Here is a 21448-nt window from a genome sequence, read left to right as displayed (position 1 = left end):
AAGACAAGAGCTCAAAAGTGTGAGAAAACTAAGCAGTGGCTAAGAGTGTAGTGTTTCGCTCTGAGAGCATATTAGATAACTTGAACTTTGCCTTAAAAGATTCCTACACAGAAGAATGTATTTTAAGGGTGCTTGTGGCTTTAGCACATACCCCTGTGCCCAAAGGGCATTATTTATCATGCTTCAGGATTGCAATTTTCCATTCACAATATTAATTTGGATTAAAAATTGCCAGTATCCAACCAAATACTTGGTTGTGTCTTGCTGCTTGAAAATAATTTCCTTTCTGTTCTGGGAGACACCTGGATGCTACCCTGACTTAAAACTGTTACATCTTGCAGCTCCTACCTGTATATTTTACCCCTCTTATATTTCACAACATTTTTCCTCCAAGTGTGCTATGCCTAGTGCCCAAAGTCAGAATGCAGAGAACAGCCCATCACCACAAGAAAGGGAACAGCATCTGCCTAGTTCTGCTCTGCAGTTCCCCTTTGGTGACAATGTGAGTTTTGGGGCATCCATTCAGTGCAGGTAGCTCGGGGTGCAGCTGCAGGCTGAGGTCTGGGCGGGAGCCCCAGGCAAGGGGCCATGAAGTGCCCATCCAGTGCAGAACAAAGGGCACAGGCACCTATGGCCTGGCCTCAAAGACACGGCAGGACCTTGGACTTCTCCACACTTAGATTGGGAGGGTGTAAAAGTGCAGAGTTTCCTTTGTTTGGGGTCCCTCCTTGGAGGCACCAGCTTGAGCTGGTATTTTGTTATTGCACCATGATTAAATTATTTTAAGGATTGAGATGTCTGAGGCTCTGTGATGGTAAGGAAACCTGGTGTGACTGTGTGAGTGTGGGGGATGCAGCTGCGAAGTGGCCTCCATCCAGCTTGGGTGGTGCAGCTGTGACTGCCAGAGTGGCTCCTGGATGGTCAGACAGGGAAATTTCCTTAGCACTGAGGAACAGGCTCAGCAGGTGGATTTTTAAGTGACTGTGTGGAGTCCAGCCAGAAGCCAGGAAAGCAAGCCAGATGCTTCTTTGGGAAATTTTCTTGCCCCAGTGTTGAGCAAGTTAAACCAGACTCCATGGCTTTCATTCCTTCAGGCAAAATCTGTGCAGGTCTGACTCTCTTGTTTTCAGGGCTTGAATGAACACTGTGTTTTTAATTTCTATTTCCTCCCAAGAAAAAGCTCTGAGAAAATTCAAACCGAAAGAGAATTAAACCCATGAGTACTTTATGACTGATAGGAAACTGCCTTCAGAGCTTCCTAAATACCAGATAAGCGTAGTATCTGGTTGGGTTGATATGTAAATATATGTTAGCAGTGATAACTAAGTACTTGTAACAAACCAGCGTTGTAAGTGTTAGTGCTTGCATATACTCGTGCAGATACTTGCTCACCCACACACTATATCAACCTAAATGTGAAGAAAGATTGTTTTTCAGAAAATAACACCAGAAATATACTACTTCTTATAAGTAGGTTGCTCTGTCCCTGCTGCCTATGCCTTGCTGAAGCAACATAAGGCAATGATCAGACTTCCTCAGAGAAACAGACAAAAATGAGGAGTAATGAGAAGTCCTGGACTAAACTTAGGATATAGTTTAGCCCAGAACTAAATCAGTGAGCTGGTTATATCAGTATAATTGTTTCTACTACAAAAACTATATATTGCATTCATTGGTGCCACTTCTGATGTCAAAACACATCAAAATTTGAAAAATTTACTTTTTACAGGTAAAACCCCCTCTGAAATCACCTTTGTTTCTAGGAGTTTGCTTTCTTTTTTTATAACTACTTAGAATTTTTTTACATCTTAGTATCCATTTAAAATTGTGACTACTTTCTGAACTCCTAGGGATATGGAAAAATTCAAGATTCCACAACAGGTCTCCTAATTATGCTAACTGGTTGCAACAGACAGGAATATGATTCATCATGAGTGAAATTTATGCTGCCACTGGGAGTGGCAATGGTTTTATATCCCATTGCTCTAGAGGCCCCATCAACAAGCTCGACTGTCAAGTTGACACCGTCAGTCCTGAGGAGAAGGTAAATATCTCCATGATCTTTAATTCTAAATGACAGAACTAGGAAATGTCTAAGGATTGATATGTCCATTAGTAATATACATGCATGCTTGGTACATCTATATGGCATGTGACATATTTTAAGAAAGTGAGAATATTTCCAAGTTGCATACATTAAAATTTATGGGCTGTGTGATGAATCTGTGCTTAACTCGCACAATGGAACTTCTAAACTTTCCAAGTGTGTGTCTAAAGATTAAAACCATTTGCCACTTCTTCTGTATGACCCAGACTAGTAATTTATAAGAGCATAATCTTTCTAAAATGCTCCATCTTTCAAATGTTTATATGGATAATTTAATTCTTCTTGTGTATTGGGGAAATATGTTTACTACATGTGTGGAGGAAATTATTCAGACACAGTTAGAATCAAATCAAAAGTGACTTAGAATAGTGCAACTTCTAAAATACTGAACTGACTTTCTTATAATCAGATGCTTCTACAACACTTTACTGGATGAAGACACTGGGAAAAGTCTGTCACAAGAAAGGAACTCTGTTCTAGGTCTAAGATATGAAGAGTTTTGCAGAACACTCAAGATGATCTCCTTGTAATTATTGTGATTGTAACTGAAGGGTGCTTGGAAAAAAGAGTTTCAGCTGCAGATGAAATAAAAAAATATGACTGAAATTTTCTACAACTGCACAATGTGTCTTAGTTGAAAATCTTACTAAATGAGCCTGTCTGTAGCTCCATTTTCTGTTGAATATTTGTTAAGCAACCAGTTTTAGAAGGATACAGTATGTGAGGCACAGCTGACTAATACAAAGTTTTTAGAGAGACAAAGAATAAGATATGATCAAGGGTGTAATTAATAAGTGCTATGCCTGGACAACTGAAGGCAAAACGATCAGGATATAAACTGAGCTGGCAGTGTGGTTAGGACAAAGTTAGGGCTGAGTGGCAAAGCCATAGCTTTTGAGTGAGCTGGAGAAGCAGCTCAACTCAGAATACTGTTTCTGCAAATGTGTTTCTTCTGCTATTCAGGGTGCTGGTTTCCAGATTCACTGTGAAATCCCAAATGTAATGAAAAGGGAATTTCCATGAAATACAGAATAATACAGCCAAGCTATTGCAAAAAACTTACCAGGGCATCTAAACATAGCAGGTGTAAGGATGAGAAGCCTAAATTATTTTTTCCCATGTTTCAGGTGACCACAGTGCCACGATGTGCTCTCTCAGTGCTGCCAATGCCAGGTTCTGTCTTGACTTTTTCAGAGAGCTGAGAAAAAGAAAAAGAAATGAAAACATCTTCTTCTCCCCGCTAAGTCTGTCAGCTGCCTTTGGAATGGTTGTCCTTGGAGCCAGGGGCAGCACACTAGAACAGATTGAGGAGGTAGGTCTTCTCTGCTTTGAAAAGGGAACAATGGCAAGATATGAGCCAAGAGGCTGGTTTTACCATCTGATACAATTCCTAACATCCAAAGGATTGATGCACACAGAGAGCCCTTTAAAAATACATTATGCTGTTCCTAATACCAAACTTCTTCAGACTAAGCATTATTATTGAATTGACTGTTCAATGAATACACCAGTGCTAAAGAAAGTGTTTTGGAGGTATCCCTGCACTCTCCAGGGCTCGGAAGAGTTCCTTCCCTTTAATGTGGTTTTCTGCCTTCTCTGGACACCCAAAGCCTCCTTTCTCATGTAGAAAGATTTGAAAGATTTCATGCACTCACCATCTGCTAAAGCTACTTGTTCACTTGCAAGGATCTTATGGTAAAGAACAAAGGGGCCTTTCCCCAGGGACTATGTCTGGCTGTGTTTTGGGACAGGCTTGCAACACTGCTTTAGCTTTGGAGTACCGCCACTCAGCTGCATTCACCCAACATTTACATTGCAGGTCTTTCATTTCAGAGAAGTTTTGAGCAGTACAAGACAGGAAAACAGATACCCTTCTGAGGAGGTAAGACACAATTGCAGCTCTGAGCTGAAGCAACAGGAGCCAGTTTGTCAACCTTTTTCCTTGAAGGCAATCACTTAATCAGAAAGCACAGCAGGGCTGATAAGCCTCTCCATCTAGATTTGCAGACCTACTTATTACTGGTCCTTTATTAGTTATTTAAGGGGCCTTGTGAGATCACACATTTCAACAGCTTAGCCTTCTCATTACAGGTTTCTAACCAAAACAGCAGTGCCAATCTAAAATGTGATAAGTTCTTCAATTGCCACCTGCAAAAGTTTGACTACAGAGCATGCTAAAGGCACCTTGGAGCTTGCTTCTCCCAGTCTCTAGACCAGCAGCCCTTTGCTTAGAGTGCACAGAGACATCACTGTAGGATACAATGTAGTTTGGAGGTGAATTGGTGTGGGCCTGAAGGGGAACTGTTTTGTCATTCTGTACATCTGGCACGGGGGGATAGGTGGTGGTGTCCTGGTGCATTTATTCCAATGCCTCTATCAGCTGGGTGGAGTAGGGTTTCTCAAGCAGAGAGAGGCTGCAATTCACCCTCAGGTCCAACTTTGCATAGGAAAGATCAAGCCTACCACGAAACATCTGTTTTCCTGTTTGAAGTGTGAAGAAGATGAAGGAGTCCATTCCCAGTTCCAGGCTCTGTTGGCTGAAGTCAGTGAACCCGGACCAGGCTGTTGTCTCACCATTGCCAACAGGCTCTTTGGAGAAATTACTTATCCATTCTTCCAGGTAAGTGACTGTGGTGTCCCTTGTAACAGCTCCTAGGAGTGGGGAGCTCAGCAGAATGTCTTCTGTCATAAAGCACAAAGGGACATATGCCTTTTTCACTCATTTCTTTCTTGCTGGTCTACTACATGGAATTATCCTGAAGCCATGAAATCATCTATCTTATAAACTCATTGCATTGCAATAAACTTCTGCAATTTGTACTTTCCAGCAATACTTGGATTCCACAAAGAAATTCTATCGAGCAGAACTGGAACCAGTAAATTTTAAATACACTGAAGAAGAGGTCAGAGACAAAATTAACTTCTGGGTTGAAAATGAAACAAAAGGTAAAGAAAAAATGTGCAGGTTGGCTTGCAGTTGAACCACTTAGGAATATCACTCTCCATTTTTTTCCAAAGATAGCAAGATTTTTATGTATTAAACACCTGCACTATTTTTTTTTCTCAATAGGAAATAAATGTAGTAAGAGGAACAAAAATACTTTGAGTTCCTTGTTTTCAAGGCTGTACATAAATTTCTTGTCATTTGTCTGACAGAATTATACCACTTTTCAATTTTAAAGAAATTACTATTAATAGTCGAAGTCAGCTGATTGCCAGAACAAAGTAATAATTCTTCTTAATTCATTATTTTTAAAGGTAAAATCAAAGACCTATTTGCTGCTGGTTTTATTGATCCCTCTACTGTACTTGTCCTGGTCAACGCTATCTATTTTAAAGGAAAGTGGGCAGTAGAATTTAAGAAAGAAGACACAAAGGAAACATATTTCCACCTGAACAAGGTACAGTATGGGCAGGAACTGAAGCAGCTGGGGGATGGAGGTCAGATGTCTGTCTCCTGTACCAACAGAAGAGGGCTTTTCTCCTTTCTGTTATCCCAAGACAAAACAGTGGTCTTCTGTCAGAACAGAAGGCTGTATTTCTGTCCATTTTCCTAACCAAATATGTAAATGTTTTTACCAATTCATATCAGAAGTTGTTCTTGTGCAGCTGAGATCCTTGTTGGACCAAATCCACTGAGTACATGCACTAACTTTGTTGGGGATTTTGCAGCTAAGTGTGCTGTTTCAAAAATAGTCTGCTCTCGAGATTGAAGCTGAGGATTCTGTTTCTCTGCTACTATTTACGAAGAGAACAGTACGTGCTTTCGGGAAAAAATATACTCAAGGCAAATTATCTCAGGGGAATGTATGCATTATTCATGACGTATTTAATTTATGGTTGCATCAGATGTATCAGTTTCCTCATCTGACGCGCCAAAAAAAAGAAGGGTGTAACGATGAAGTTGTGAGTAAAGTAATTTGGCACCATTAGAAAGGGAAATGTAGCTTTTATGCTTCTAAAATGGATAACTTCATTGGGACTACAGCTGAGAGGAACACATCAATGTTACAAGTACATTAAACCCATGACCAGTTTAAATAATGCTTTTGAACTGAACTCTAACCTCAATACTGAAACCAATGAAAACCAAGGTGATAAGTTTTGTATTTTCCGATTAATATGTTTCATGTGTTTCAGAATGAGAGAAAGACAGTGCAGATGATGTTTCAAGAAGGGTATTTTAACATGGCCATCATAGAGGAACTGAAAACAAAAGTCATAGAGCTCCAATACTTCAATAATGAACTAAGCATGTTCATTCTTCTTCCTGAAGATGACTGTGAGGACTTCACTGGCCTAGAACAGGTAACACTTTGTTTTCTGTCTAGTACTGTACATAGAGAGCACTGCTCCAGTGTGGTCAGAAAACAAGTGGGAAAAACTGGACTTCCTTTCCTTGCATTCATTGTGGTGCCAATCATTGCTATCAATACCCCCTTACAGCTTGAATGTGCCCTCACCTATGAAAAACTTGCAGAATGGACCAGCTTGGCTACGATGCAACCGCTGAGAGTGAAGGTGCACCTGCCCCAGTTCAAGATGGAGGAAAGTTATGTTCTCAACAACACTCTCAAGGAGATGGGAGTAATGAATGTTTTTGACTGGGGAAAAGCTGATTTGTCAGGAATCTCTATGAAAGATGGCTTGGTTGTGTCCAAGGCCATCCAGAAGACAATCGTGGAAGTCAATGAAGAGGGCACTGAAGCAGGTTGTGCCATGGGGCTTCTTGCAATGCCTCTGTGTCGCCCAGTAACTTACGAGTTCAAAGCTGACCATCCATTCCTCTTCTTCATCAGACACAACCAAACCAACACCATTCTCTTCTTTGGAAGATATTCCTCTCCTTAAGAGGAGGTTATATTGGAAATTAGATCTTTCTCCCCACTTACATCCCAACTGGCAAGCAGTAAGGACAAAAGAGAAAACAAAAGACATTTCTCTAGATTTTATCCCGAAGTCTGGTTTGCTGTAAATAAAAAGACTTTCCGAGAAGACCCAAATTAAAGATAAAACCCTAAACCCTGTGAACCTTAGGGATGTTTTACTTTTAGGAGGCCTTACGAAAATAACACCTACCTTAAAATACACTATGTGGTATTTGCCAAAAAGCTGTAGTGCTCTAGAGACATCTGCAAAGAAAAATTTACTTTGAGTCTTTCCTAATGCAGTATGGATCCAATAAACCCATGACTTTAGTGCCCTAAAGATAAGTGACACATTCTCTCACATGAAGTAGACAGGAGGATAGGGATCTGCACTAAAAGCATAACCTCAGGTACTTGGTCTCTTTTAGCCTTACCTAGCTAAGGTCTCAAAGAAAATACCACTTTATAGGGGAGTAGCAAAGTATTCCTTCAGGCCTCCTATTAAATATTGATTGGAGGCAGTATTTCAAGCTGGAGCTGTCAGGGTTTGTTCTCAGAGAGCAGAGAAGACAGAATATTTTTTGGTGTAATTTTGCTTGTTCCGAAGAAGGGAAGACCCATTGCTTATTTTTTTTCTGTGAAAAACCCTATATGTGTAAGAAAATTCTCCAACTTCTTTATAAACTTCCCCATAACAAAGACAGAGTTTCAGAGTAATGGGACAATTTCCTGACAAAGCCTGCTGTGTGATGACTGGGAATGATACACATAATTTCCACATCCGCTATTCTCACTCTAAAAGTCAGCTCTGTTTTTCCCTCAGGTAGTGTGAGTTTCTTGTCCCAGCTGTTTTATTCATTATTAACATAAAAAAATTTAAAAATCTATGGGGATGGTATTTATATGGGTAACCTGTGTTTGTTTTATTATTTATTATTATTATTATTTATCATGATAAACCCACTGCAAGCTAAATATTAAATGTAGTAGTCTGCAGAATTAAGTGGACAGAGGATTAGTCTAATATAGCAAGTACAAATAGTGATAATCCTTTTCAAAAATGTAGATGACACTGAAGTCTACCTTCCACTTTTAAATAGTCATCATGCTGAGTTTAGGCACTGGACAATTCATTAGGGTGCATAAACCCTGAGTCTGTTCCCTCTGTTACGTGACCACTATTAGTTGCCTGACTTGGGGATGAGCAGTTCTCTGGGACGCAAACCAGGAGGAAAATTTCTGGTAAAGCTAATTTGCTTGCTGATGATCTAGTTCCCTAAACCACCTCCTGGATGTTGTGCAGTAGGTGGTAGGAAGGAATAGCACAGGGTCACAAGAAGGGAGCAGCCTGCCCAGTTTGGCAGCAGGCAGTGTCCAAAATCCACAGGTACATGAAGAATACTTGCTTTTATAGGAAAAATATTCCACTCTTTGATGACTCACTTCTCCTCTTCCTGTTACTCACTGATGGGGAGAAGGTAAACACTGCGAGCATACTGGTGCCATTGTAGAACTGATGATTCAAAGGGCTCTTCCAAATGCTGATAGGTAGGAAAAATTACAGATTGAATTGCTAAATAAAGCAGGCCCATTATAGTCTGTGGAGATACCTCATATGGCTGCAATTGCAGTATGAAATACAGCCTGAAATAGTAAAATTACCTGTAGAGACACAGTTTTTATATCAATTAGCTGGTAAGAGAACACAAAACACAGGCTGTTAGCTCTGATAAATAAAGTATGCAAAAACCAGCTATACATGTTTTTCAACAACTGCCATTGGAATTTTATGTAGATCTGGTTTGTCTTCACTATAAATTACTTAGGTTAAAATTAAAAAAGAGTATGAACCGGATTAGAATTTATTAGCTTGCACAATCAGGCCTATATATTTTCAGATAAAATGTAAAAGAAAAAATTAATGTGATAAAGGCAAGTGCTTTAAGATATTATCCCCAAAAGCACGAGTCTCACAACAGGAATTCTGTATTTCAATTGTAATTTTGTTTTACAATTTTTATTAAAAAAACTTGCTCTAGGGATATCTAGATAATTCAGAACCAGCAACAAAATATAGTGTAAATTATAATAAAAAAATCTATCTTCTCCTTATGTCATCATTTTTTCTTATTGCCATTTTAATCTACAAGACATCTAAAAAATGTGGTGGCAAAACACCAGAAGCTGGAAAGTAGTCCCCTGCTGCTCTTGTAGTGGTAGCAGTTCCTAGTGGGGAGGGCAGTGCTCCCACAAAATCAGAGATGTTTACTTAAAAATATAAGCTAAGCCCTCTACTCTAGCAGCAAATGCTTCTTCTGTGGGAAACTGTAGCTTGTAAAAGTGCAATGCCAAATGATAGAGCTTGCAGAGCAGAGAAAAGTTGGAAACTCCAAATGCTGTCTGGAGCAGATATATCCCTGAAGGGCCTTTCCCTGCCTCCTCGCCAGGGACAGGCTCGATGCCAAGTGTTGAACCACGCCAGCACACATGACAGCCTACAAATGTGTAGACTGGCAAAAAGAAAAGCAAAAGATATCAAATACTATTTGCATAATGAACCATGGAAAGGTACACACATTTGTCCCACACTAGAAACATCTGTGTCTTTCACAGTCTGATTACTGAGTGACTCTTGATTTACATATTCACATTTCCACTGAACTCTATTCTCTCCGATGGTTGCAGTTCTCCCGAGTTTTCTCTGAAATTGTGCTTTTCTTTAAACAGTTTCTTAGTACCCATGTATAACATAATTTTTATTATATCTTCAAAAGCTTTGCAATGGATAGACAAGAAGAGTAAAAGGAGATTTTAGGATTGCCACTGAAAAAGCCAAAGAGGGCAGCTTTGAGTCACACTTCACCTCCACCCCCATATGAATAAGACTAGTGTTTATTTCCCTCAAAATCTAACTGGTAGAAGGTTTTATGGTAGGAAGTCCTGGTTCCTTATGACACCAGTAAGAAAGACACTCAGGTGCAGTAAAGTGCACAGTCTGTGTGATGCAGATGGACAGGCCACCCAAAGCACAAGCAAACATTACTCTCAAACACTGCCCAGTAGTGCCTGAGCCACCAGAAGAAATTAAATGTGAAAATGAGAACAGAGAAATGCTGGAAAGAGCTGTTTTCCCAGCTCCTTGGTGTCTCCTTTTTTATGCCAACATCAGGGAAGAGGGGCAAACACCACGTATTGGTTTAGGCACAAAGGGCATCAGAGTCCTTGCTCAGCCCTTTTTTGGGACAAACATGGATATGAAACAGATTTTAACTCGTTTGTCTTGCTTTGTTTGCAGTACTACACTTGTAGCTTTTGAATTTCAGGAGAAGCATCTGTTTTTCCCAGGCAAAGTTACGAAAGAGCAGTTGTTTCTTGGTGACTGCATACAGATAGCCAATGGTGATCAGAATTTGCATCTACTCCTGGGCTGATTCAACCACTTTTGCACTAGCAGTTGATGGATTAAAAATGCCCAAAATTAACCCAAGGTTTTGCAGTTACAGACTGTTTTCTGGAGAAGTTGTACTGCCCCAGCCATGATTACTGGCAGAACCAGACTTTTTTTCTTCCATGAGCTTTTCTACTTTGGATGTTTTAAACCATCTTGCCTGTCTTGGCAAAGTAGTTTTTCACATTAGGGTAGATTACATAATTCAGTAACTGAGCAGTTTTCTGATGTTCAACCACTGTACCTGCGCGTAGAGATTGTTGTGGTGAGCGTGTTCCATAGGTAGACATATGAAATGTAGAGTGTACAAAGAAGGCAAATATATTACATGGGACAGCAAACCAGAAAGACCTACATGCCCCCTCCCAGAAGAGTTGGTGTAACAAAATGTTTTTTGAGAAAATCTTGGACATTGTGCAAAGAGATGGCCATTTTAGCAGTGTTGGTTGGGTTCTTCCTGGACAATCTCCACAGAGGTCCACACAAACAAATTGAACCATAGCCTGCAAAGGAATGTGGGTACCCAGGAAAATTCTTCATGGAAGCCCTAAAGATGTGCTTGAGCAGCTGCTGAGCAATAGCTGGAACTCTAATGTGAATATGTGAAAATGGGAGAATAAGAAAAGACACATGACAGCCCTTTGCACACAAAACCTGTGCCCTCAGGCAGTAATGGTTTGATAAGTATGGATAAAGTAAAAGCTACAGCAGCCCAGGTCACCGAATAAGGAGCATTGAACAAGGTGAGAGGAAAGCTCCTTCTTATCTTCAGCTTTTCCCATCCTTATTGCTGCTACAACATCCTCATTCTGAATCGGGAAACTAAAAGCCACCCCAATTATCAGGCTCTGCACACACATCCCTGCATTTCAGCAAAACAAACAGCACTGTTAAGGATAAAGTAGCTCCCATTCCCTTTCACAGAGGGTGCACCTACTGTTGTATGCTCTGTGACTTAATATGTACAAATTTGTATTTCTCTTATCCCCATTGCCTTTACAGATGCCAGATTTGTTTTTTTACTGTTCATCAAGTCTATTATTCAATAAAGAGTAATAGCTTTTTACAATTGAATTATATTTTATATTGTGCATTATGATTGTCTAACAGACCATGAATGTTCCTGCAGACAGATTCTGTAGCTTATTCACCTGCCATAGTTACAAGGTATGGAAGATCTATGAGAATGGCCTGTGCAACTACCATGGGCCTTGTTGCCATGACCTGCACAGAATGAAAATTAAAAGCTGACTCTCAGTCATCCTTTAAATCCCACTGGCTGGTTTACACAAATTTCTGAATACCTGAATGCTCTGGGGTCAGGCTTACAGCCCAGGAAATAAGTAATTCCTGACCGTTCCTCAAATCTCTTCCTCTTCCATGCCCATCTTCAGGCCTCTAAGTCATCTCAACACTGTTGTTCTAAATGTTTTCATCAAAATGAGGTTTTAGCAAAATGTGCTCTCTCCTCAGACCCCTTCTCCCCTCCTCCTGCACACCTATGCTATAGACCCTCATAGTTAGACCTCAGGTAACATACTGTAGTCTCACCTAGGCAAAGAAATAGATGTGGCTGTACTTTTAACAAGTACAAGCTATACACCACACCAGTCTCTGGACTCCAGGAACACAATTCTGCATTTTGTCAGATCAAAGCACCTTTCAGTGCTACTTCAGTCTTGAAAAATAAACAGAAAGTTTTGGGTTCTAACATGGAAAAAAAATCCATTTCAAAGCCTTCTCAATAGAATGACCATCCTGCAGCTGGCTTTGCTCGGAATTACATTATTTTGGCAAGGTCAGATGGCCACCATTCCTGAGGAACTTCCCTCTGTCCCACTGCACAGATGCTGCAGTGGGTCATTGCATATCTACCAGACTTCCAGCAGTTAGCCCAGCATCCACCTTTCCCTTCATGATTTGTGGGAGTACTGTGTTAGACTGATTTCAGCACTGACAGTGCCTCACAGCTGAGGAGAAGAGAAAGTTACAGCAAAAGCTTAAATAATTCTTTTTTAAATCCAGTTTTACTTCAGTAAATAAAGGTTGGCTTGCTGAAGACAGAGTACCAGCGTGAAACTGCTCTGCTCAATGTTTCAAAATGCAATTAATCAAGAGGTTGTGACAAAAGGCAGTGAGTGAAAAGATGACTTCTTGAAGGCAACAGTGGGAGTGTCTCAAATCGTGCAGTATATATCACCAACAGCTCAGGGAGCTGTTTAGGTTCAGCTGGATTATTACATGCCTCTTTGAAGTCTGTGGGGTAAGTATTTCTCCAAGAAAATGTCATTTCTAATTTGTATTCTTTAAGATGTACAAAAAAGTGATACTATGTTTAAGAACTTTAAGGTAAATATGACAGGTATGTAAAAAGACAGCATATACAGTAATTTTGCCTTGCCTTATCAATATATCTTGCACTGTTTGACTGTCAAATACTTTTAAGTGTGCAAAATATGTGGCTTGTGCACCACAGCATTGAGTAGAAAGAGTTCTTTTTCACTGAAAATCTGTTGTCACATCAAAACTATCCTTCTATAATTTTAATCATTGGGAATAAAGGCATTTCTCTTTTCTCAATCTCGCTCCCTGCCAAAACCCATATATTCTATATATATTTATATATGTGTGTGTATACATATATATATGTAAATATATGCATGCTTGTGCTAAAAACCATCAGCAGAGATTAAATATCTGAAACAGGACTACAGGACAGAACCCCCCTTAATTTATATGTCAGCATCTAAGCAACTGGCTGGGTTTACAGAGCAACTTACTCTTATTATTCCTATAAATTAGAGGAAAGTAACCTCCAAATTTGTGGCTGGTTGTACTAAGCAACAGTAAGAAGTGTATAAAGAGTATAATGAGTTGACCACATTTGATTTAAAGTTCAAGAGCAGCCACAGAAGAAATGAAATATTAAGTTTGCATTGTCTCAAACACCATTCAGAACCCTCTGGATGGCCACAGGGAAACTCATCCATTCAATGTTATATTTATCCTATCGAAGGGTGGATGAAACTTTCTATTTCCTAAAAGGCAAGTATAAGGTACTATCTTGCTAATGAGATAGTATCTCGCCAAAAGAAAGCAAACACATGTTCAGATATAAATGGGTCAGGAGTTGCAATATTTCTAATGATCACAGAATTTGTAGGCTTCACCTCATTCACTGGTTCAGCATCACAAAACCAGCAATGAACTGGCAGTTTCTGGGCTATTGGCAGTACTTTTCAAAACAAGCACCTCATATCATGACCATAAAGTCATATTTCTCTTTGCTCTAGGTAACACTGATTTCACAATGGGTTCCATCAATGCAGCAAATGCAGAATTTTGTTTTGATGTATTCAAAGAGGTGAAATTTCACCGTCCCAACGACAACATCTTTTATTGCCCCCTGAGCATGATTGCAGCCTTGGCCATGGTCTATCTGGGAGCAAGAAATAACACTGAGTATCAGATGGAGAAGGTAAGCTACATAAAGGGGTACAAACTCTCTTTGACCCCATTCAAAGAGGCAGCAGATTATCCATTTATATCTCCCAAACCTGCCTAGAAAAAGAATGGCTTTCCAAACTGTGAGGTTTGGTTCTGGAGCTACTTTTCACTTACCACATTTCCCCATGAAGGGCAAGAACAGCCTTTGGTTTTCATTAAGAAAGAGCAGTTTTGGAGAATGGTTAAGGCAGGTCTCTTGCTTCAGCTTATATTATCTCACAGACCTGATTCCTTCCAGGTGGAAAGGACAACCTGAAACATACGAAAGATGAAATGTTCAGAAAACAAGAGTCAGAGTTATAAATACAATGCAGTAAGGCTGTAGCTGATTTATAGATCGAATGCCATTAACTGGTAAAGAAGGGATTTAAGCTGAAGATCACCGTCACAAATTTTCAGTGTGGCACCTGGTTCAAAGCTCACATGAAATTTCTCAGTTCATCCATGTGCTAATCAGACTTGGTTAGTGAAAACCTACAGTTTTAGCACAAACATCAGTGACTGTCAGTGGACTTCACATACCCAATTTCTACTTTCAATTGCAGGTTCTTCACTTTGACAAAATTGCAGGACTTGGAAGTATGCAGACCAAGGTACAGAAATCTAAGGTACATTGATTTCTCTTTCACATTTTTCCTGAGAATAGACTGTTTTAATTGTGCTTCTAGTAGGTTCAACACCTTCCCAAACCTTTGCTAATTCTCTTAAGAGATGTAAGTTAAAACAAAGTACAACAAACTACCAAATCCCAAAGAAAAACAGCAACAAAACAAACGCCAAGCAAAAAACCAACAACAAAGACAAACAAACAAAAACCCCAAAACACCACCAGAAAAAGAAGGCTGCACATATTGTAAGTGACAGGATGCTTTGGGCACCAGGATGCACTTTTATGTAAATGAACTCCACTCCTGCAGATGCTGGTGGGGTACTTGAAAGGGTCTCAGTACCTGAAGCCAGGGTACAGTAGGCAGACTTGCAGCTGAGACCCCAAAGTGGGACAGGAAGATGCTACAGTAGAAAAGAGCCCAGAATCCTCAAAGGATGGAAAGTAACCACACTCTTACAAAGCTACAGGGACTTTTCCAGACTCCAATTCCCACCTCTACCCCAAGAGAACCATGAGGGGTCCCAAGGTACTGGGATACCACCTGTATGCTTTTGCCCATCTGCTGCCCCTGTAAAGGTAACAAAAGCCCTGGAGCCTGGTCTGCCCCTGTTCACTTGGGATCCAAAACACAAGGAGGGACTTAAAAAAAGATGAGACTTTTTTTTTTTGATAAAGGTAGTATCTAAAGCTAGAGCATTTAGGGGCTCATTAAGCATTTGGAAAGGAGCAGTTCAACACAATTATTCTCAAAAAATAAAGTCCCAGCTACTGTTTATCATTGTGCAATTTCCTTACATGCTTTTAGCCTGTGTCACCTGGAATACCGTTCTTGGGACTTGAGACAGGTGATTCATTTTTTCACTGTGTTTCAAGACACTTCCTGACTCCCTTGCCATCTAGCTCTCTTCTTCCATCTGCAGCTTCTGCAAAAAGCCGTCATGGAAATGCAAGCAGCAGCTGGGAATTAGAGGCTGTGTATCTATGACAAGTCACCAGTTGCACTAATTAACACCTGCATTTTTCTTTTTTCCACCTCATTCCTGAGCTACGTGATTTCAGATTCATCAGTGAAGTTTTTTGCTTGTTGCCACTAGCCTGTGAATGAATTCTACATCATTAGTTGCTTATGCTGAACATCCCTCCCACGGAACTCTCAGACTGTATTACATGTTCATTTGCAAATGTTCAAACACTGTGTGTTTTCCCATGTTATTTGTACCTGATTAAAAAATCCTCTTATAAAATAACCTAAGAGCTGTGCTTTTCTGTCTTCTTATCAACAACTCAGTGTGGCAAGTCTGTCAATATCCACCTACTGTTTAAAGAAATCCTCTCTGATATCACTGCACCCAAAGCCAATTATTCACTCCACATTGCCAACAGACTTTATGCTGAAAGGACGAGTCAAATCCTACCGGTAAGTGATCTTTTGCTAAACCCTGTATAATTCTGTAATCCAGGAGGACTGGCCAGAGCAGGTGATCAGTTAATCCAATGGTCCCTACTGGTGTGGATTTGCATGGCTTTTGCCTTTGCCATGGCCCTGGCAACAGTCTAAATGGAAAGCAATTTGAGGCAAAAATATGGCCCTATTAAAAAATGAATGGAGTAATAAACAAAATTATTAGTAATGTAATTTAGCATTCCCCACTTGCTCCCCCAATGCATTTCATTTTAATTGGTTGCTTGATTTTTTTCCAGAAAATAATTTGACTTTGGCATTTTCTTTGCTTGAAAACTCACCTCAAAAACAAATTTTGAAAGTGCCAAAATCTTTCTTTCACATTTCCAAAACAAAAGATACAAATATTCTAATCGAAGGAACTTCTTACCTTTAAAAATAAGGAAAAATGCTTCAAAAAAAGGAAGTGGACTTAAAGATAATAAAACAGTCTGAAATGAACCTGAAAACAGTGGGTTTGGATTAGACTTTCTTCCTGAAAATACTTAAACTTCTGTAATATATGCTCTTAGCTGGTCACATAGTAAAGATGTCAGTTCTGAAATTGTCATAAAACACAATAATTTTTCTGGCTCACTTTTTGCAGATTCATTCAGGAAATAAGCAACGAGAACACCTTAACCATGACATCACTATAAAAATCCTATTAGCCATATTTTATTTCACTTTCATACTGTTTTTAAAAAATTACTAGTTTGGTGGCTACAATTGGTGTCTTTACAGATCTACTTAAAATGTGTGAAGAAACTGTACAAATCTGGTCTAGAAATGGTCAACTTCAAAACAGCATCTAATCAAGCCAGACAGCGCATTAATTCCTGGGTGAAAAATCAGACAAATGGTAAGTCAGACAAGATTATGAAATATACTTCCCTCTGACAACTGTATTTTAGCAATCTCTGAGAAGACTAAACATTAGTGGAGAAATTTCCTCCTCCTGTCCCCATTAGTGGATATTTTCTGTGGAAAGGTATAACTCTATTGCACCTGTGTGGCAGTGACAGAGTGCTTTAAATCCATCTGGCAAGGAAGGGCAGAGGTGCCACTATATGCACACATAATATGCACACTTTATATGCACAATTTTTTTGTCTGGAGAGCTTAACTCATGCAAGGTTAGTCCCAGCTTCTCTAGAATATTGGCATAATTTACAAGGATGTGCTGGAAGATAAGAAGTGGACTTCCAGGGGAGAAAGTAATGCACACTAAGCTGATGGTGGGAAATAAATGTTTCAGAATCTGGTGTGTATTTATTGTGTGTGTGTGGCGGGGGTGTTAGGGGGGGGAAACGAGAGTGAACTGTGAGAAAGAAACACAGTGAGAAAGAGAAAATCTGTGTTGGTCCTTCCCTCTCCCTTTCCTTCTTATCTGTATAAATCTTTTTTTTTTTCCCAAGCATTGGCTAGAAATATTCCTAGGGATCTATAAAACTCTTGAACCTACCTGTCCTCTTGCAGAAATGTCTGGCCAGATGACAGTCTTTCTGTGTATTATTAAATCATCCTCATGAACCTTAATTCCATGTGCAGACTTTTGGAGAAGGGAAAACCAAGTGAAGGAGCAGTTTATTGATTGACTTCTAAAACACAAGACTACTGCTATGAAACTTACCACTCTGTGCCCTGCTTCTCTCTTACAGGACAGATCCAGGATTTCCTTGAACCAAGCTCTGTTAATCTCCACACTGCGCTGGTCCTTGTGAATGCCATTTACTTCAAAGGGATATGGAAAACTGCATTTAAGGAAGAAGACACTCGAGAAGTGCACTTCAATGTGACAGAGGTAGGAGGGCACAGACGCACTTCTGGCCAGCTGTGTATTTGTGGTATTTACAATTCTGTTGCCATCGGCTGGGTGATTTACCTGGGTCCCTCGCTGTCAGATTTACAAAAGCTGTGTCTGACAGAGCACACCAGCAGATGAGACAAAAATGGAGTCACAGGTCTTCTCCAAAGGCAGTGTGATTGAGTTCTGTCCTTTCACAGGCCTTGTACATTTGTCTGACCAAAGGAAAGAATTGCTCCCACATGACATCATCTCACATTTCTGATTTTGCAGCAAGAGAGCAGACCCGTGCAAATGATGTGTCAGAACGGCACCTTCAAAGTGGCAAGAGTGGCTGAAGAGAAAATTAAGATCCTGGAGCTTCCATATGCCAGTGGAGAGCTGAGCCTGTTGGTGCTGCTGCCTGATGACATCTCTGGCCTGGAGCAGGTATGGCCCTGGCAGGGCAAGCAGAAGATTTATGACTTCAGTGGAGCTTGGCTGCTGTCAGACCTTTTGCTGACCATTGACATCCCAGCTGCCCACACCATGGCTGTGCTGGGCAGGCAGGGGAGCACAAAATCTGCCCAGGTGCTTCCAGGTGCTCAGGCAGAGCCTCTTAGGAGAGTCCTAAACTGAGTTTTATAAGATGAAGGTAAAGCAGCGTAGGGCTGCTGCAGCCCTGCAGAAGAGGATGAGTAAATGGGCAGTGTTACAAAACTATCTATCTGTACTCAAGTAAGGGAAAAGTTAATGCAGTCTACAGTATATGAACAATTACTCTTATTTCAGCAATATTTTTAAATTATAAAGTAGAGTTATTAAATATGTAGAAGAGTTTGCATTTGTTAGGTACTATAAACTGTAGGTAAATTTTCATGTCCTTTTTTTTGCAATCTCTTTCACAAGCTGACTAATTTACTAGGCTGTGAAACTGTTGGGTTGTACCTAATGAGACATAAGATTAGTTGGACAAAAGGGGATGTATCAAGTTGGTAAAGAACTGAATAAAAGGAGAGTGACAGGCAGTACTATAGAGGCAATTAATAAACTGCAAGAAGGATGTCAATAGGAAGCGCTTCAGGAACCATTCTGGTTAGGGTTTTACTTTTATCATAGCCTTGATAGAAATGAATGGTACGAAGAAGTTGGATTTGCATCCCAGGCATTTAATTCCCTGCCTCTCTTTGCAGCTTGAGAACAAAATCAGCTTTGAAAAACTTACAGAGTGGACCAGTTCCAAGGCGATGGAAAAGAAGAGAGTGAAAGTGTACCTCCCACGCATGAAGATTGAAGAGAAATATAACCTCACATCTGTCTTAACATCCTTGGGTATGACCGACCTGTTCAGCCCCTCGGCCAATCTCTCTGGCATCTCTTCAGCAGAGAGCCTGAGGATATCTGAGGCCATCCATGAAGCGTACCTGGAAGTCACTGAAGAGGGCACTGAAGAGGGCACTGAGGAGGCTGGGTCAGCAGATGACACAGAAGACATCCAACACTCTTCGGAGTTTGAAGAGTTTAGGGCTGACCACCCATTCCTTTTCTTGATCAAACACAATCCAAGCAACATGATCCTCTTCTTCGGTAGATATTGTTCTCCGTAAAGAGAAAAGGGCTGGAAATAATGCTTGCCTACCCCCTTTAGTATTCTAGTATAATCTCATATCCTCACTATTTTCTCCAAGTGGAAATGCTACTCTAAGTCATGACCTTTCCTGAAGCTTCCATAGCAAAGACGCACCTGAAGGTGAGGAAATAGCAGCGTGTTTGCTCCTTTCCCTTCTCAGACTGGTTTCAGTGTTGATTGAGCCCAGCAAAGACTGAGCCCACAGAGAATAGAGGCACTCACAAGCCAGGCAGGGGTCAAATGAATGGGTTTCACTTGAAGAACTAGTTGCAGACATGCCTCCAAGTCTTTGGTATTCCATTACATGGAAAGCCTTGGGCTATGCTCAACCCACTCCTTGGTTCTATCCTGCTAGCAAACCCATGTTGCTCCTGAAACACCAGCTTTTAGATCCCCAGTCTGGAGGAGATGCTTGTGGACAAGATTCTACTATGCAGGGTATTATTTGGTGCCCACATAAATTTTTTTTTTACTTAACTGTTGGGAAATGGTGCACATATCCACCATCACCACAGCTGTCCTCTCACCTGAATACTGAATTTCTTTCAGTGGTTCTCCAAAGTCATGGAGAGTTTCCCTTCCACTGCGGAATGTGCAAGGACATCTAACTTTCTCTAGGTGCAGTTGTGCCTTGTCACAGAGTATAGATTCAAAACCTGAAACATGGATATCTGGGTGATCCAGATGATCCAAGACTCAGAACTGCCAGGCAAAAGAGTTGTTTGAATTCTTGTTTAAAACACTGTAAGTCACTTCAAATTTGAGAGCATTTTGGTTTTTGTGAAAAATCCTGTAAGTGGTGTTAAAGAATCTGATCTCCACGTGAGTTTTGTGAAAAAACACAGCTTTTGAAATGATTTCTGTCTGTTGATCTTGCTTAGCAAGTAAATTTCAATTTGTTCCTGGAAAGCTCTCAGATGTTAAAAACTCAAATACATTATTATTCCATGAATGTAGCTGGGCTTCTCTATTCCCATGATAGTCAAGAATACATCTCCTGTTTTCAAGAAATACATGAGAATTCTAATATTCTCTTTTTTTCCTCTGTGTCCACTAGCATCTCCAAATATGGATCTTCGGCACAATATTACGACCTGTTTTCATTCTAATCACATATTACTTATTTTGATGCATATAATTGATTTTTTTCTTAAAATAATAAAAGAAAGTTACAAATGCTTGTCATGAAATTATGTGAATTTTCCTAATTTTCTGGATGACAAACCCTTAAAAATATTGTTACATTGGTAACTGTTGTGAGCAAAAAGGGATTTAGTACCAAATCCTCCTGTTTTTAGAATGAATAAAGTATGTAGATATGAAGTTTCCTACACATTTATGAAATAAATGAATGCACATATCTAGAGTTTGATTCCTTTCTGTAGTACAGATTACCAAGAAATAGCCCAATGGAATATTAACTTGTTCTTATTTTTTTTTCAATACAGTTCCAGTGGGCATTAAAGATGAACTGATGATTAGTCAGATAAATATTTCAAGCAAAAATTATTTCAGCAACTCTGCCATTTAAGATGATGAAATCATCTGAAAAATCATATGGCTCCAAGGGCTTAAGAAAGAATAAGTAGATGGACAACTCTTAGGCCAAGCATTTCCCCACTGAGAGTTTTGAGAGTTCTGTTGTTAATATCAGCTATTCCAATTATAAGGGACAGGGAAACCCTGGATATATGTATAAACTGGGGAACAAGACACTACAGAGAAGCCCCACAGGAAGGGACCTGGATGTCCTGGTTGATGGCAAGTTGAACATGAGCCAGCAGTTCATGAACATGAGCTGCCTCCCTGGCAGCCAGGAGGGGCAGCCCTGTCCTGGGGGGCATCAGGCACAGCATCGCCAGCCAGGCAAGGGAGGGGATTGTACCACTCTGCTCTGCACTGGGGCAGCCTCACCTTGAGTGCTGGGGGCAGTTTTGGGTGCCTCAATATAAAAAAGACAATAGGCTATTGGGGAACATCCAAAGGGGGGCTGTGAGGATGCTAAAGAGCCTTGAGGGGAAGAAATACAAGGAGCAGCTGAGATCTTGGTT

At 40.2% G+C, this 21448-nt stretch overlaps 2 protein-coding genes across 3 annotated transcripts; both read left to right on the top strand.

Annotated features, from left to right (window-relative positions):
• The first annotated feature begins 1958 nt into the window (after window positions 1–1958).
• Window positions 1959–7920, top strand: LOC116447571 (serpin B4-like). Of its 2 annotated transcripts, none has more exons than XM_032116912.1 (8): window positions 1959–2044; window positions 3235–3419; window positions 3927–3989; window positions 4599–4727; window positions 4936–5053; window positions 5366–5508; window positions 6248–6415; window positions 6554–7920. In XM_032116912.1, the coding sequence occupies exons 2-8, from the start codon at window positions 3252–3254 to the stop codon at window positions 6956–6958; spliced, it is 1194 nt and encodes a 397-aa protein (XP_031972803.1). In that variant the 5' UTR covers window positions 1959–2044; window positions 3235–3251; the 3' UTR covers window positions 6959–7920. The 2 variants fall into 2 exon arrangements, with proteins under 2 accessions (XP_031972803.1, XP_031972792.1); XM_032116901.1 differs by having other exon boundaries at window positions 4539–4727.
• Window positions 7921–9179: 1259 nt separating this feature from the next.
• LOC116447572 (ovalbumin-related protein X-like) lies at window positions 9180–20657 on the top strand. The gene is made up of 8 exons (XM_032116924.1): window positions 9180–12686; window positions 13717–13901; window positions 14476–14538; window positions 15829–15957; window positions 16726–16843; window positions 17643–17785; window positions 18062–18217; window positions 18961–20657. Exons 2-8 carry the CDS (start codon window positions 13734–13736, stop codon window positions 19372–19374), a joined length of 1191 nt encoding a protein of 396 aa, XP_031972815.1. The 5' UTR covers window positions 9180–12686; window positions 13717–13733; the 3' UTR covers window positions 19375–20657.
• Window positions 20658–21448: the final 791 nt, after the last annotated feature.

Source organism: Corvus moneduloides, chromosome 1, assembly GCF_009650955.1.
Source record: "Corvus moneduloides isolate bCorMon1 chromosome 1, bCorMon1.pri, whole genome shotgun sequence".
NCBI lineage: Eukaryota > Metazoa > Chordata > Aves > Passeriformes > Corvidae > Corvus > Corvus moneduloides.
This window is presented reverse-complemented; position numbering and strand designations above follow the sequence as displayed.